The sequence below is a fragment of the Colletes gigas genome, unplaced genomic scaffold, assembly GCF_013123115.1.
Source record: "Colletes gigas isolate AHSC1104 unplaced genomic scaffold, ASM1312311v1 Colletes_gigas_Sc00008, whole genome shotgun sequence".
Classification (NCBI taxonomy): domain Eukaryota; kingdom Metazoa; phylum Arthropoda; class Insecta; order Hymenoptera; family Colletidae; genus Colletes; species Colletes gigas.
The window spans coordinates 1,541,680-1,559,701 of NW_025106637.1; the positions used below are offsets into that span (position 1 = coordinate 1,541,680).

The 18,022-nt window shown below is 47.1% G+C and overlaps 1 protein-coding gene across 1 annotated transcript in view; it reads left to right on the top strand.

The window, feature by feature from the left end:
* Positions 1 to 13,541, top strand: part of LOC122396754 (cell adhesion molecule 2-like) — a 30,827-nt gene extending 17,286 nt beyond the window's left edge. The window contains exons 2-5 of the mRNA XM_043395403.1: positions 2,244 to 2,452; positions 9,454 to 9,682; positions 10,740 to 11,039; positions 13,145 to 13,541. Of these exons, the coding sequence (XP_043251338.1) occupies positions 2,244 to 2,452; positions 9,454 to 9,682; positions 10,740 to 11,039; positions 13,145 to 13,245 (839 nt within the window). The 3' untranslated portion in view covers positions 13,246 to 13,541. The remainder of the gene's footprint in view (positions 1 to 2,243; positions 2,453 to 9,453; positions 9,683 to 10,739; positions 11,040 to 13,144) is intronic.
* Positions 13,542 to 18,022: the final 4,481 nt, after the last annotated feature.

The window sequence follows — 18,022 nt, forward strand, 5'->3', positions numbered from 1 at the left end:
GTTGAAACGATTACGCTCAAAGGAGGGGTTTAAACCCTTAACAGTACATTATGAGCGATACTCCAGAGCGAAGGGGTGGTCGTTTTTCTCGAGCCAGGCGATCGAGAAAGCAAGTTACGCGAGAATGCACGTTTCGAAATTACCATAGCTGGAACATCGAGTCGAGGGTCGCCTCCTATTCATGTATATTTATAACTCACGCGACTGCATACGCGTTTTCAAGCGACGCGACGCGCGTGTATCGGTATTTCTTTTCACGGTGATGGATTACGAGAAAAACAACGGAGGACGATACCAGCCCCCCGTCAGCTAGGGGGGGGGGGGTGGCTTTTCTCCGACGCTCTCGTCCGACCCATTCTCCGCCTAATTCACTCTTAAGCCGAAGCGTAATGAGCTCTGATCTAATCTAATACCATCCAATCTCCTTCTGGCTATAGCCTACATCCCGCGGCTATAATGGTTCTCCGCGGAGCGAGCTATAGGCGCTCTATACGCGCTTTTCTATTCAAGAATGTCTCTATTCTTCCCTCCCGTGCCCCCCTGCCCCCGACAACTTATTTAACCGGATATGCTCAAGGGCCCGTCGGGCTCTCGGCCACGTTGTGTCTCGTTAAAGAATTCCTCTTCCTCTTTGCGTTTCAGCTTCGCCGGAGAGCAACGATGCTACGCTCCCCGAGACGTCAAAGAGAAACGCTTTTATGGACACTTCGCGTGTAATTGGGTATTCAGGTGACACGATAAATTGGTTTGCCGTTTAATAGCGGACCCCCGGGTTATCTTTCTTACAACGACCGGGTGATTAACGTCGCCCCCGCGGCGTCACGTATCGCCTGTGAATTTTTAACCGGCCTTTATTGGCCTGGCCGACAAGCGCGCGCCCCGCTTTGTACGAAGAACGACTGCAACAACGATTACCATGCAAATAGCGAAATAGAGGAACATTAATATCCGGCTACCGTGATAATGTAAGGGTTACAATTCACCCGACGGCGGGACTTTCGCGGGAATTCGGGCCGCGTTATCGCCGCATTTTCATAAACGTCGCGCCCGCGACACGGAAACCACCGCGAAATTCAACGTCTAACGGGAACGAGAAATCTAATTTCCACGGTTACCAAACAATTCAGACTGAAATCAATTAAATGACAATTTCGTTCGTTTCTGGTATTCGTATTTTCGATACTCGTTTTAGTCGTTCGTTCCGCATCGAGGTTATTCGTTTCCCTGCACTGAAAATCGCTTCGCGACGCGCTCCATTTTCCCGGTGTGCTCTAATAAGACGTTCGTTTCGTCGTTTTTTTGCACGCATGGAACGCATCGACGAAGCACCGCGTCGCTCCAGCAATTTCGCGCATCGAAAATTTCTTTCTCTTCCCGAAACGAGCGTCGACTAGACCTATCACGCGTACAATAAGAAGAGAATACCAGTAGCGGGGTAGGGAAAAACGAGGGAGATTAATAGCGCAGATAGGTACATACAGATCGATAGACAGATTCGCGGGCACGGATAGCGATATTCCGATAAATTATTGTCGCAAGAGTTAGTTGAAATCGGTGTAACAGGCGAGAAGGCTGTGTATGGCTTTATTATAATTACTAGCTGTATCGTTCGATACGAGAACGAAAATTTATCCGTACGTGGGTATCGAAATAGATTCACGTTCGAGGGTAGAACGGTATTTTTCTGCAGCTGGTTAGAAATTATAACATCGCGCGAAGCACGGTTTAGCCGACGAGCGAACAATAAAATGGCGCCGGGGGGGGGGAGTCGCGAGGGCGAGGACGTCGGAGCGTCGGGGTAAATGTTCGCTCGAGTCCGATAGCATCGAGCGGGCATTGTTTTGTCGCCCGCGCCGTAGAATAATGTATTGAAAAAATATAAGAGAAACGTATCGAGTATGCAGCGATGGCTCGAAACGCTCGGATTCGGTTCGAGAACGCATCGAACTCGGATAGAGCAAATAGAACGTTCCTTCGCCCTCCCGCGCAAGGGCGACCATTGAAACTCCGGAACGGGCAAGGTATTCGATATCAGGCTGTTCCGGATTCCTGGAGGCGTTTGGTATTTATACGAAGGAACACCAGAGTCAAAGCGATCGAGATGTTTACGAAAAGTGGGAGGACGCGTCGTGTGTTTACGTGCATAGAGGGTGGCGGTTTCGTTCACGGAGGGCGATTCTATTTGTCGAGATTCCGGTAAAAAAAAGCCGCCCTGACCGACGTGTTCTTCGTTTCTGTTGCAGATACTCTCAGCTTGGGGGATCGCACGATAGATAACATGGATCGACACTCGAGCCAGAGCAGACCACGGAATCAGCTGCTGGTGGATTCCGCGGGCGTCAAGTCGAAAGCGGAGCCTACGTTCGACTACTCGCAGAACACAAACGTCACGGCACTGATCGGAAAGACCGCTTATCTCACGTGCAGGGTTCGCAATCTGGGCGACAAAACCGTAAGTTTATTTGTCACGTATCGGCGATCGAGACCCCGAAACGAATTTCCAGCTTTCCGCGAACCTTTTTACCGTGGTGCTCGGAAGCTGTTCGAGCGAGCCCGGCAGGCGTGCAACGTGAAATATTGCCCGTGACAGTTCAATGTTTCAGAAAAATGCTCCCGCGATTTCTCCGCGTTATTCCACGAGGGTTTCGACAAATTTGTGGCAGTAAGGTAATTACAGCGAACGTGGGTGAGTAGGGTGGTATACTCCCGGCTCGGTAAGAGAGGAAAACCGGTCTCCGTAAAGACCTTAGGAAAAGCGATTTGCAGGAAATAATCGAGTTGCCCGGGCTCGATTGGACGTTAATCGACCTTCAAGGCAACTGGAAACTCAATTTTATCGCAGCTCGCGGTACCCGCCGTTACAGGTATTGGTCGATCGAAAGTAATCGACCAAGGGTACGCGAGCTACTCGAGTTATGACTTTGCGATCACGGTCTCGGATTATTGCATCACTGTCGCGCGTAGTAATACAATACTTGGCTTAAAAATTGAAAATCGTGGCCCCCCGAGTACTCTGGGAATCGAGGATCGGTGGTGAACTTTGCCACTGGTCGAAGGATATAATTAATTTATAGAATATTTATTATCAAATTGAAATTTTATTATACCGTAAATTAACTATAAATAGGGGCAAAATTAATTGATGGAAAACTCGTTATTGAATTAAAATTTTCATTCTAAACGAATTGATTATCGTCGTCGAGGATGAACAAAGCGATACAAGTATCTACAAATTTATTATAATAAAATTTACTCGGTACAAAAAAGAATATTTACAGAAGGATTTTAATTTCACAGCTTCCGACTGCTCGAGCCAGAGGAACATAAAGAATGATGGAATGATTCAGTGTCATTAATCCAGGGATGAAATTGTATTTTTAAGGGTGGAATCGGAGTATCTCGTCTGTCCGCGGCAGACGTTGCACGGCGATAAAACTAAGAGGATTCTGAATGAGAGGTTTTCTTGGTGTCGGTGCATCACAGGTTATCACCGCGTATACACGTAATCGTGTCGTAGCATGCCCCCCCCCCACCCCGCGAATCGATATTCAGACAAATAGGGAAAACTTTCTGTTCGTGGACCCGCGGGAGGGCTTTCTTATTGGGGCGTCTCGAGGCTGGAACTTCTTCTCGAAGTTCGTAATTACAGGATAGAACGGAGAAGACATTGTCGTTTCGCGGTAATCGTCCGGAGATTGGAATTTCACGTAACGGCGGTTAAAATGCCAGGAAACCCCCGAAATGAAGTTGACCTCAATTGTACGCTGGTCCGTTATTGGCGGTACAAACGAGAACGGGATGATTCTTCATCGAAAAAAAGTAAGTCGAAAAGCGGGGCAAAGCTTTCGCAGAAAATTTCAACGAAATCACGACATAACAAACACAAAATGCACGATTAGGTCGTGCGCTTTTCTGTGACCCGTATAAACGGGAAAACTGTGCTTAGGTATGTACCCAAAATTATTAAACATTCGCCGGGAAAAATATCTGCCCCGATCCATCGCGGTACATTGCGACTGACCTACAATAAGTTTCGAGTGACCCACGGGAAGTTTCAAGTGACTCACGGGGAACTGCAAGTGGGCCAAGATAAATTGCGAACGGTTCGCGATAAGTTTCAAGCAACGCACGATAAATTCGGAATAACAGGCGCAGAATTTCGACGAAACGACAGAAGTATTTTGTTTAATAATTCGATGTAACGCTACGGCTACAATGAGAATGAAAGGGTTGATAGGGATAAAATATCACGGGAAGTTTTCTTATACTATCATATAGTTTAACTTTATTCCTATGGGAAATCAAAAACAAACGACACGTTTGGGAAACCCAATGTGAGAAACACTGTGCTATATTATCACGTAATCGCTATTGTAAAGAATTTTTTTCTCGAAAATACGTAGGATTACAGGGGTATGTCTGTTGACCAAAAATTATTATAATTGACCCCGGCAGGTGAAAATAATTTTTTTAGAAAGATTTGAAATTTTTTTTTTCGCCGAAAAATTTAGGCACCTATTCGAATTTTTTTCTCGAAAGTGCGGAGGATTTCGGGGGTATGTCTATTGACCAAAAATGATTGTAATGGTCCCCCAAAACTTAAAATAATTTTTTCAGATCGATTTGAAAAAATTTATTTTCGCTGAAAAAGTGAGGCACCTACCCCCTGTCGATTTTTCTTAGAAACTCGTTTTTGCTTTTTAATAAATTTGTTTAACGCTGTACGGAAATGTTGTTTAGTACTTTTTTATAGGTATCGATGAGCTCTACTTCCATGCTAAATTTCAATGAAATCCATTGACTATTGTAGGAGTTATAGACGTTTGAAAATTGGATCATTGTTATGGGGGTTTTCTCAGTTTTTGGGGTTAAGGATCAACTTTTCGAATATTTTTAGAATTTCTACATATTCTCCACCAAAATACGCGTCGTTTGCCTTTTTGAACATTAAAATCCTCCAATCCGTTCAGAAGTTATGATGTTTTAAAGATGCGCCTGAAATTTCAGTGAAACATATCGACGGTATGGTCAGACATATAGATTTTCGGTAATGAATTTTTTTCTCAAAACTGTGTAGGATTTCGGGGGTATGTCTATTCATCAAAAATGCTTGTAATTGACCCCTGCAACAGAAAATAATTTTTCCAGAACGATTTGAAAAAATTATTCCACCGAAAAAATTTCTCCGGACGTTCCGGATAATTGGATTCCAGATAATCGAAACTCCGCTGTATATTCCATTTCTGGTATACGTAAATCGTTAATTTCCCGTAGATGAAATTTCACTACATTTTTCAAGGAATAGCCTGGTTTTCGATTGCGCCAATAACGAATTACACACACACGCGCGCGGACCACCGGGTTTTTTTTCGATCGAGCAAATCTCTTCCGTCATTAAATATTCCGGCAGCTTCCCAACCGAGTTCCGCGGTTGCGAAAAGCTCGTAGGCAAACAGGATTACACCGAAAGAAGGAGCGCGACAGAGATCGCGGCGAAATGCACGGGATCGCGCGACTGCAGACACGGCCGTAGCATGGAAACGAGGCCGTTCAATTTCGGCATTTCGGAGTGTGTAAACCGTATTAAGTAAATTCATTATACAGTCGGGGGCAGACGTGCCCTTAATTTCATTCGTTGTCCCGCGTCAGCCGTGGAATTCCATTTGCTCGACGTCCGAATTGCTAGGTCACACGGATTTCCTCGATACGTGATTCTCGCCACTTTGCATGCCACCTCAACACTTTTGGCATTTCATTTTCCTACGCCCCGGGAATTATTGACACTAGTTGCAACCGCGTTGCACGAGACCGACGCTAGATCCCTTGGAACACTGGCTGATTCCAGAAAACTGGAACAACCTCAAGCTCTTTTCGATTGATTTTTCATCAAACAGAATACGCTCTTGCATTTAATTCTTAAATGGATATATCATTTCCTGTGCACCGAATGAATATTCACAGAGTGGGGATAACCGTGTCTCAAGCCACGCAAAAGCCCCGTAAAAGTCTGTGGGAAAGAAAAGGAGGAAACGCCTGTGGGTGGTGATGTTGGCAAGTTCGCGCGTTGTGGAACGCGCGAGTCCATTTGCAGTTATGCTCGTACCAGTTTTGCTTAACGTTCGGCATTCATCATTTTGGACGTCTTTCCTTAGTTTCGCCTCCGCCCCCGTGCCCCCCGGAGCCCCGACGTCTCGATGGGTAAGTTTGAAAGCGCTAAACGGCTTCTATTCCCGTTGTAGTGGCAGCAGCGACGGCTGGCCAGACGTTGCTAGACGTAAACTTGCTCGAGTAAATACGCTAAGTGGTGCCAACGCGGCGTACGTGCGCGTACATAGCTCCAAAGTCGCCGGGAGACAGCTGCCTTTTCCGGTTTCCATCGGGGGATGAATTACGGCGGATATATCGGCTAGCGACCATGAAGGTTCATAAGCTCGCTGGAACGTTCTCCGACCGACTGACACGCGCCATTCGCAAACTTCCGCCATCGGTTATTAATGCCGATCGCTATTCGCCACTGACGTCGGAGAACGCTCGCGTCTCGAACTCCAGGAAAGCGCCACGTCGACCAACGAATGGAATATCAATCCAAAATGGACATTCCGTGCTCGTTAAAGCTCGCTGAGATTCTCAACGTTCCTCACGACCCGACGCGTTGTATAAAAATTCGTCTGTCCATAGAATTCGCGAATGGCCATTTTCGAGTATGTTGCCCAAGTTTCTCTATAGACATCAGCCTTTTAGCAACTGACAAACTCGTATTAAAAGAAGCTGTCCCGGCAGTGTCAAAGACGTTCAAAGTTAATATAAAAGTTGAGAACTCGTGCCAGGAGAGAGTCCGGGAAGTTTGCTGCCCGAGCGAATAAAAAGTTATACGCCTCATTGTTGCGATTTTGAAACGGCCAGTTTCCTCGCCCGTTCGGGACCTAATTAAAAACGTTTCGTTTCGCGAGTCACGAGGACGATCCGCGAACGGTAGAACCGTCGTAGTCTTAGTTTCGTGTTCGATTAAATACGAACACCGGCATTATACGCCCGCCTCGCGCTTCGAGCGATTTAGATTATGGAATTGGACGAACCAATCATCCGACTTAAACCTTCTTCCTTTGGTACTGCTAATAGCTCTTCCACGGCAAAGTCAATTTCTCGCGCCAATAGGCAACGAAATGATTTCTTCGCCGTGGTCCGGCGCTCTGATTTCTACTTTGCTCCGTTGAAGCGAACGCGATTGCAAGGATCGTTTTGCAGACGAGACAACGGATTATAAATAGGACTTTATTTGGAATTGTAAGCTTTTATTACGCGAAAACCATGCTTGTTTAAAAATTGTTTCGCCTCGCTGGATGGGTATTTCGGTGCATTATACGATCGAATAATCCAATCTTCCGATGGATTATTGACAGCGAACGAAAATAAACGTCTATTCAGAGTAATATCGACATAGACGTGCTAATTAAAATCGTTTCGCTTCACAAGCCAATTCCATGAATCTCTCCACCTGGCAAATCGAGCCAGGACCATTTATAGTCATTCCGATCCAATCCATCCAAAACTACCACTCACTTTAACGACTGCTTCCAGACACTTTTCATCAAACTCCTCGTTCATTCGACGTCGTACGTCTTTCCATCGGGAAAAACAAGATTGAATACAAACGGGGGTGCTATTTCAGAGACTCAAGAAACAATTATTTTAAAAAGATAAATTCTATCGAATTTTTATCTCGATTGCTCCTCGAACGACAATTCGCGCGAAAGCACTCGACGTCCCAGTTTTATTTTACTCTCTCCTATCCGGCCAATATAATACGTCTGATCGTTCGTCTCGATTGGATCCGTAACCAATCGGTCGATCTGTTTCGACAATTTCACCGAAACGATATTATTTTTGAGAAGACGAAGCGACGCCCGACGCCCGACGCGAAAACGAATTTGTCGGGTCGTTTCTCCGTGTCCATCGTGCGGGTTCGGAAAATTGCAATTGCACTTACCGGCACGGTTGGCGCGAAAACACTTCTACCCGCGAGACGACGTGAACTCGAAAACGTTCCACGTTCTTTGGCGACTTTGGCCGGGAACGAACTCACGGAACGACAGGTTTTTCGGTTCGCCGTAAACGCGGAAATGGAGGTACGCCACGGCGTTGCGGTGTTTCCGTATCAAGATTTGAAGGGGGTGTGGATTCGCGCCGCCACGGATGTAGCTACTTTCCCGTGCCAGACTTCCCCCAGAGTTTACTAGATTACTTTCCCGTTGCCGGTAAGAGCTCCGTAGCCGTGTGCAGGGCTGATGAAATTACCGTCGTCCCCGAAGACGTCGAAGTTCACCGGGGTCGAAGTTTAAATGTCTCCTTCGTCGAAACGAATTATGTATTACATGGGCGGGCGCGGGGGACCCTTGCGGATGACGGAAGCTCGCTCGTGCCGGAACTTCTGACCTCGCGCCACGGCTTCGCGAAATATTTAACGCCGCGGGACGACGGAACCGGTTCGACCTATCGATTTCGTGTCGACGACCATTCGTCTCGCAGATTCTCTAAACTAGCTCCAAGAATAAATATTAAACATTGCTTCGCGGACCGTCGAAACTAATAATTACATCGATTATTAATTTCTCTGGAAATAAACGCGACTTTAACATGAAAAATGAACTGCGAATATCAGACCGGGCTTCGTTTTAATCCGGCGGTAAATTTTTCTCGCCGATTTATAATTAGATAAAGCGTCGTTTTACGACATCAGATACAGCCGGGAAAATGTTTCCTTCTATTAACCACGCGGGACAACTTTATGCTTTTAGTAAAACTTGTTTTCTTGATGAGAAGCCAGAACCAGTAGTCGAAAGAAGAAAAGACCTTCCGCGGGAGTCGTATTAAGTCGGGACTTTATAGTCAGGCATTATAGTCGGCCCCCCCCGTGAGGCAGAATTATTCGACGCTATCCACATTCTACTTACTCGCAGTAACACATTCCCCTTAACCCGGAATTTTTTGTACGTCCTTCCTGCAATAACGTCGTTGGACAAAATTTGTAAATTCCGTCCACGGTGCTTTTTGTCCGTGGCAATTTACGTAAAGGAAGGCGTATATTTCCATGTAGACAAGCAAGAGTTGAACAAAAAATTGTATTACGAGAATATATTTGCCCCCCGCGTCGATATTATGAATCTAAGCTCCGAATTGCGCCACGGTTTGTTCCACCGTCTGAAATTGGCTCGCATAAAAATTGTATAAAATTTCCAGCGTGCCCGTCGAGTGTAGCCTCGAACACCGATCGCGGCTATCGACTTTCAAACGAAGGTAGTCGAAAGCAAGAACACCGTTTTAAGTTCAAACGCGAAGGTATCTCGTCGTCAGCGAATTCACTTAGCGATCAATCGGCGCTGTTGAATACGGCGCTCCGTTCTGGCATCCAGCGATAACAATCATTGACTCCTCTTTGAAATTCTGTTTGCAAAGGTTTCCTGGGTCAGGCACAGGGACATTCACATTATAACGGCGGGGGCGTACACCTACACGAGCGATCAGCGATTCCAAGCGCTCCACGGACAAAACAAAGGCCAAAACAACGAGTGGTCTGAATGGACACTTTGCATAAAATGGGCGCAGGAGAGAGACCAGGGACTCTACGAATGTCAGATCTCCACCATCCCCGTCAAGTCGCATCAGTTTCGCTTGAACGTTGTCGGTAAGTTCCATTCAACGCCCCTTCGATACGATCGAAAGTGATCTAAACAATACGAAAGCTCGGGACAAAGCGTAGAATAAAATTAATTCTATCGAGTTTGCGTAAACGTCCTCGATATTTTTCACGTTGATCATCGCGAATAACGTTTCCCATAATTAATTAAACGGAAATTCAGATTCTTAGAAGCGGGGTTCGGGTTTATTTCCGACGGAACGTCGGATTATCGTACAAGTGCGATTTATATCGATATCACTTTCCTCTCGAAAGGATTCAGAGAAGTACGTACCTACGGTTCCCTGGGTTCTCGATTGCTCTCGAAACATTTCGCGCAACAGCGATCCAGACGTATCGCGCGACCGCTCTACGACGTATCGACTCGTCCATTAACGACGCCCGGGGAGAAACTTCCTAACGTAATTGCAGGGAGCGTGATGTCGTTGATGCCGTCCTCATTATTTCAATTACAACGGCCTTGAGCCCCGATAACAAGCTTCGGCTCGTTAGTTCTCGCGGATCGTTGAAGCATCCTCCGGGTCCTTTTCTCTTCGACGAGTATCGTTTCCTCGAGTCCTCTCGGGCGAGAACAGCTTTCGCGACACGTGGGATTCCGCGATCACGGGATGGGAAAAAGGGCGCACAGACAGCGGGAGGAACAAAAAGGAAAGTAATATTCTCGGGTAGCGGGAGCCAAAGTATCATGGCGTTTCGTTCCGGACCCGTTGCCGCGGAGACTCGCGACGGGTGCTGGATGTCATATGGCACCCTGGTGAGCCACACCGTATTTCTTGCGGACCACGGACTAAGACACATGTGGAAACGGGGAGCCACAAAGACTTCTCGCCGCCCCGCGAAACGTATTACCGATTTTTATATTACCGTCGCGGATCGATAAATGTTCTCCGACCGCTATGAAAAGCTCGTAACCGTATATAACGCTTGATTGTTAACTTTAGTCTAAAAGCTAGCAATCTAGTGCTTCTCGATGGTCTGAGATATAGGTTAGATTGATGTTTGGTTGTTTTGGGAGAAGAAAAAAGGAATTCGTTTGTTATCTTAGTGCCGACAGCGACGATACTGGGCGGTCCGGATCTGTACGTGGGCGCCGGGAGCACGATAAACCTGACGTGCACCATACACTTCAGTTCGGAGCCACCGGCTTATATCTTTTGGTACTACAACGAGAACGTCTTGAGCTACGACAGTGTCAGGGGCGGCGTCTCGGTGATAACCGAAAAGGGTGGAGACATCACCACCTCTTGGCTCCTTATCCAGACGGCGCAACCCTCGGACTCCGGGGAATATAGCTGCAAACCCAGCAACGCCAATACGGCATCCATCAAAGTTCATGTCCTGAATGGTGAGTGCTTATACACGCGACTACGCGACGCTCCCATTGGGCGATCATCACCATTTCCGCGTTGTCTCGGTAACGGATCGCTACGATATTAATTTTCACACGAACTGGCTCCGATAGATGTTTCCTAACTCGTGAACATCGGGTATCTTAGACGCTGCCTCGAGAGCGTCTTTTCAGGATTCGAAATAAAGTATGCGAGTATGGTGAAATTAACGTTTGCGTGACACGAAGGGAATCGATTACGTTTCCCCTCGCGAGCGACCCTTAATTCGTTCCTGATGGCTGAACGATTTCTGACCGTAGCCGTCTACACTCCCCAAATTTTGCAAGCGTCGAGGGACCGCGCCGATCGGCCTATCAAAACTTGACGATTATGCAGCCGCGAAGTTCCACATGTTTATTCAGCGACGCTGTCTCGAGCGTCGACGTGTACGTTTGTCGTCGTGCTCGTCGTTCCCCGATACGAACGCGCCGGAGAAATTAGTCTCGTTAACGCAGCTTCAAATGAAATTCCTGTCATTTCTGTTATTGCACCCGCGACTGTAACGCGTCCCGGCATTTTTCATCAGCATTCTTCAACGACAACTCTGGCAGTGTCCTGCAGCGCGCGGTATTTCCGTCGCATATTTCCGCGGAAAGCTCAGAACGAAAGTTTCTTGTTTTTTTAATGGCGGAAATTCTTCGCCGGGCGCGGATCGATGCAGTGGCGTGTTCTACCTTCGAACGGCCTAAGACAAAATGCAATTTAGGGGTCCAATGAAAAATTTTACATGGCACGCCTGATCTAATAAATATTCTATTCTAACACCCTATCGCTCAAAAATTCGATACTTTTTAATTCCATTAAAAGTATCGACGCTGGCCTAGAAATCTCTCTAAAAGATTACATTATCGATGCAGATTTATATAGAACAATCAATGTAGGAACTATTCGAAACGGTGGAGTTAGGTGGTCCATCCTGTTAGCATACATACGTATCAAATTTATATCGAATTTCGGTTCTGGAGTATTTTTTCCCTCTGTTGGAATAACGCGCCATTGGATCGATGCTCGTTCGCGCTTCGAGCGTAACTCAACGTTTCCTGGCGGACAATGAGGCCAGTCGATCGTCGACGACAAATTTGTCCATGTAAATTACGGGGACTACGGCGTTCACGGGTCGAGGAATTCTTACGACGTTGCAAGGATCGAACCGAAATCGAGCGGAAATTGCATTTCGATCCGTCGCATAAAATACTTCGCCGCCGCGGGCGACGTTTAACGAAGAAAGAAGCGGGCGAACGGAACTTCGAGACGGTCGCCAGCCTTTACGAAACTACGGTGTCCAAAGAGTCGAGAAATATCGCTGGGAAGATACAGTCGGGGACAGTATTAATAACGATCCCTCTTGCTCGAATGAAATCGTGTTCGAACAACGTTTAAACTTTGACTCTTTGGTCGCTGTGTTTTGTCTCCGAGTTTCGAGAGTTGTTCTCCCCCGTTGTTCTTTTCGAAAACACTACGACTCGGTCGAGGGAGCATGATTTAGACGGTCTCCCGCTGCGCTCAGGTGTATTTTTCATCCGCAGCGTAAACAATCTTGCGAACTCCACCGTCTAATAATGCTGGATCTTCCGTGGACAAAACTTGTTTTCACGGAGACTGGCGGCCGCTGCTCGATACATTAAAGCACGACCACCATCTCGCTTTGTTGGAAAAGTGTTCCGCCCGTCTCCGACGCGAAGAAAAATACGACGGTCTAATGAATTTTCCTACCCCGCTCAATTAACAACGAGTTCCGCCGCGGCGAGCCCCGGTAATCGTCGTTAATTTCGCGTACGGAAACGTTCCTCGAGAGTCGCTTCGTCGGCTCTAGAATCTCTAACGATGCTTTCAGCTTCTCGTTCCTGGCGCAAAATGGTAAACAGACACATTTGCTCCAAGAATCCCGGGCGTTTATATTCGTTCGGAAATGCTACAACCGCTGGGACTACTTTCGAGTTGTCCTTATTTTCATAATCGCGAAGGGTGCTTTACCTTTTTAAGAATTTTATTCTAATCGATATCGGGAATGAAATGGACGCGAGCAAACGCTATGATAAGAACGCGTGACCTTTTGTTGCAGGCGAACGACCGGAGGCGATGCAGACCGGAACGGCGGGACCCATTTTATCCTCGAGCTGTCTTTTGGTGTCTCTGATCATTTTGTACATATCGTCGGTGTAAACGAACGTCGAACGACACGAAGCGTCGCCGCAACGCCGCTTAGGCCGAGTTTAAGTCCGTCGGGGTACGTTCTCGTTAAGTGCGCGCCATTGTTTGCAAGAATCGAGGGAATCGGTGGCGAATCGGTATCCCGACGCGCGAGGTATCCGAAAGTTGGCTGATATCGATCGTCGATCTTCGATCGAGACACAGAAGGTCCGGAAGCTCGGCTCGTCCCCCCAGCGAGAGATCAAAACGACGCGTACGATGGCTCGATACGAACAAACTTGAGACAGTCTGATAGTTTCTGAAACTTTATTTACTTACGATGGAAAAAATTTCTCTGCTTTGTATGCACTTTGACAGTTGAGGAATGTTTATCGAAGCGGACCCTGATAAAATTTTCTACCTAATCATCGTACGCGTGGTGTTACTCGAGAATGATAAAATATTGACGGGGGAATCGAGATCAACGAGCATGCATGTCGCGTAAACACCGACGAGAGTCGTATCTCGGTCGGAAAGCGTTTAGTTAAGGGAACGTCGACGCTAATACCGGATGTCGTGGCCATTCGGAGCGCATGGCCCTTCTATACGCCTCGTTCCGTTCCGAGGTTGACCATAATCCGACCCGATAATCCGCATCGAGGGAAACCGATTTACGGGAGGCGTAAAAGCGGGGAACGAGCGTCTCGCGGTGCGCTTTTACGGCTGGTCGAATCCAAGATGCAGGGTGCGCGAGACAGCACTCGCTTGGAGAATAAAACGTGACTAGACTGCTCCGACCCCCATGAATGCAAGAAAACTTTTTCCCCCCGAGAAGTGTCTCGAATCATGAGTCGTCTCTCGACCAGCGACACACCGGGGTCAGAACAGAATCCGCATAAATGTCAGCACCTGTCGAGACTGGCCGCGTAGTGTTGTGTTCTGACGAGAAAAGACTTGCCACGAGGGTGGCCCTAGTGTTTCGTGCCGCATCCCTTCCTGGATCTTTCTTCTGGAAACCTTGCGCAGTGGATTCTGGGTCCACTTTGATCCGAATATAAATTTCGTTACCTCACACTTCCAAGTACAAGGTCTTAATGAATAAAATACGAGTTTCGTTTGGAAAGATTCTATTGCGTTCTCGATTCTTTGTCCCGACGAATAAGAGCGAAAGTTTTAGAAGAATTCTGAAGCCAGCACGGGTCGAACTAGACCCGAACGACCTACATTCGACGGGTTATTATAACACAAGCGGGCTGATACTCATACGAATGTTAATATTCGGTGAAAAACGCGCGGAAATCCGTTCCAGCCGATTAACAGTTAGAATCGCAAACGTTCCGTGATTGAAAACAATTACCGGATATTATTATTGCCGAGCCGCTCGAAATAATCGCCGTGATATCCGCGCAACAGTCGCGTTCTAATTTTCAGAGATTCGAGAGCTTGTTCATTCGCGTAACGGGATAACACTTGGACGAATTTTCCGAATTATTTTTAACGCCACGCGCCAAAACGTCTCTGTCCCAATTCTTTGGCGCCGCGTATTAAAGCGCCAAATATTCGAAGACCGCGAAACAAAGGAGTTTCATCGATTTGTTTATACATCGCTCGACGGCGACAAAAATGTTTTTGAAACACGCTCGAGCGAAACGCGAGCACCTGGAGCCAATAAAACACGGTCAAAGAGCAGAAAATTCGCAAAATCTACAACGGCGCGTTCTGTTCGGAGTCGAAGCAACGAATCAAAAAATTCCTGTTGAAAACCATCGACGCAGCAGCGTTGGAACGCTTCCGGCGGGGCTGCTAGAGGAATTCCAAACGCGATCGAGCCCGAACGAACTCCAAAGAGGAAGAAGTCGTGATTCTCGCGATCGTCGTTTCACGCACACGCGTCAATTTGCTCCGAGCAAACACTTTGCGGCGCGAACGCGCGCGGGGGGACGAACACACACACGGATGATCCGGTATTAGCGCCGGCGGGCAAACACGAAATCTGTACATAAACGTCTGTATTATAAATTGTGGCCGGGCGATGGTAGTTACACGCCGACGACGCGAGGCGTGAATGCGTGCACGCGCGCCGCGCGACATCCTGCTCCGCTCGACGCGGCGCGCGAACCCTCTCTCACCCGAAAAACCGGTGATCGCGTTTTACGTCTGGAAATCGGGTTTCGCGGACCGGAGTGGCCTCGAGCGTGTCGTCTTTCGACAACGCGGGATCATCGACTCGAGAAGACTTTTCGACAGTGGACACGGTACGGGCAGAATTCTTGCTAGAATAAAATTCCGAATAACGAATGAAATATAGACTTCTCTACTTTGTCGAGTGAAAGTGTAAATTGTAGAATTTAAGTACCTCGCAGTGGGCAAACGCTAATCTGCAATCGATAAGTTTCGCGAATAAATATCTGTATGTCCGGTTTATTCGTCATCTGTTATTCCAAGAAAGTTTTGCCCGTTTCAGGATGGCCCGACAAATGATTTCGGTTGAATTTTAAAATAAGGAGAATACGCAGATGCAACATTGAGAAGCAGAGCGATGATCTAGCGTCGTGTTTCGTACGGTGGTCCGCAGACCGAGTGTCGCGAACTTTTAGACAATTTCCCCCCTCCGAGCCCCGAAGGACTTTTTACTACTTTGTACATTTTTCCTTCCTTTGAAAGGCTTCCCCGTCGACTGTGTGCGCGCGCGAATCCGCGAAAGGGCTGCGTCGAAAAGGGACAGGCGCGATCGCGACCGCTGACATTTCGGCGGACCATCGATACTCGGGACCACTCCGGCACGCGACACGCAACACGACAGTTTTCACTCTCTATTTGTGTGTGTTTCGATGTGATATCCTCGCAGATAACCCGCAGCGAAAGTATCGCGCGGACCGTTCCCGCGCGAAACACGAATCGAATCCCCTCGTCAGTTTTGTGTTCCTACCACGGTGGCGGTCGTTCCTCCCACTTGGATACCACGCAAAGAGTCGAAAGGAAAGGCGGATGTATTGCAGGGAGAAAGAGAGAACAGTCACGGAGCAAGGGGATCTCTACGAGTAAGTAGAATTGGGCACGCTGTCTGTCTTACGCCTCTCTTCTTGCCTCTTGCAAGTATCCCTAACGCAAGCTGGTGCAAGAAGCGAGGCAATACCGTGCAACGTCTTCTTCACTCCACAGAAGATCGGGAATATCGATCAGTATCGCACCATCGATGTCACGAGCTCGAATTTTATTTATCGTCATGTTTCTCGAGTCGCGAGCTTTCGTATTTCTTCGACGATCGAACGTAGTTTTTTTACTGTACGTCAGCGCAATATTCAGCTTTCGTTTTTGCAGTTTTAAAAATGTGTAGCTATTACTTTTTCATGGACCGATCGACTATGCTTACGTTGGAACAGGCTTTGCTGGGTCGGCGCCGCTCCATAGACGCTTGTTTCGAAAGTGGATCGTAATAAAGTACCAAAGTTTCGTTCACGGACAAGATCGACTTTAAAATTTCAGTTAACTTCGCGTGCTAGACTTGTGCTTTTCTTTCAGAAGGAATTTCTACGCGATATCGTCGTCCCGCTGTTCTTTGATTTATTTCGTCAAAATGTATCATTATCGCGGAATGAATTTATTTCAGCACGAAGGGACGCGATTTTCTCGTATTTCGAGATTAAAAAATTTGATAACAAAAGCAAAAATGAAGTAATTCGTTTTCTCAATTTCTTTCGCTCGTGAGAAATTTAAAACAAATAAAAAAAGAAGCGGCACGAAAATAAAAACACGTAAAAATTAGTTTGCGCTGGGAATAAATTCAAAATATACTACGCTACGTGTACGTACATGCATCCCTTTCGCGTTCCCAGTGGATAGGGAATACGATTTTATATACGCATACAGAAAACCACAACTAAATTCGCCCAAACGTACAAAAAGCACGAGTCGGCAAAACGAAGTAATCTCGAAAAACTGTTTTAGCAGCGAACGCTTTGGAAGTATAATCCTCGAGTATTAGGTTGAAATACGAAAAATTTACGAACTTCTGAGAATTGATAGATAACCGCGAGCGGATAAAAATTACGCGTCGTGATTGTTTAATCTTTTTAAAAGATCTGACGGATTAAAAACTTGAATGCAATTCCTTCTTCACGATTTTTTAAATGAATTCACGGTAAGCCTTCGATCAACAGCGTTTGAAGTTAAGTTTTTCACGCGATGTAGACGTCGATATCGTTCCACGCATAAGTTCATAACGCCACTGTTCAGCGTTCTAGACCAGGGAACCTCGTTAACGGGGTCTACAGCGCGAAACACCGTTTCCCCGGAATTTTTCCCGAAGCATCGACGCTGTAACTAAAATTTCCGAGCCGGCGTCTCGGAGCGTGACGCCTCGTTGCATCGAAAAATGTAATCTCTCGGTTGCAATTGAGTTCGCCCTCGTTGTAGCCGACTCCTTGCACGCAAATCGTTTTAAAAGTAACTCGAGTTCACCGTTCCGCGGGTGTATCCCGTGCAAAAGAGGCGCGCGAGTATTTATTTCGCGATGGTTGTTAGGGAATTCTTGTTCGAAGTCTCGAACAGAGTTTCGAGGGATCCTCCGTGGGTTTGGTCGACGATAGAAATTCGTTTCGAGCGGCTAGCCAATTTTCCATTCGCGACTGGTAGTAATTGGTAATCGCGCGGAGGAAAATGGAGACCCTCGAAAGACGAGTCCGTTGGTCTTTTGAATGGGAACGCGGATAGAGGGAGGCGCTTTCAGCGCGAGTTTTTCGAGGCTTCCCGGGGTTTATGAAACGCGAAACGAGGTAAACGCCGCGCGTCGCACGGAACGAGGCTGACA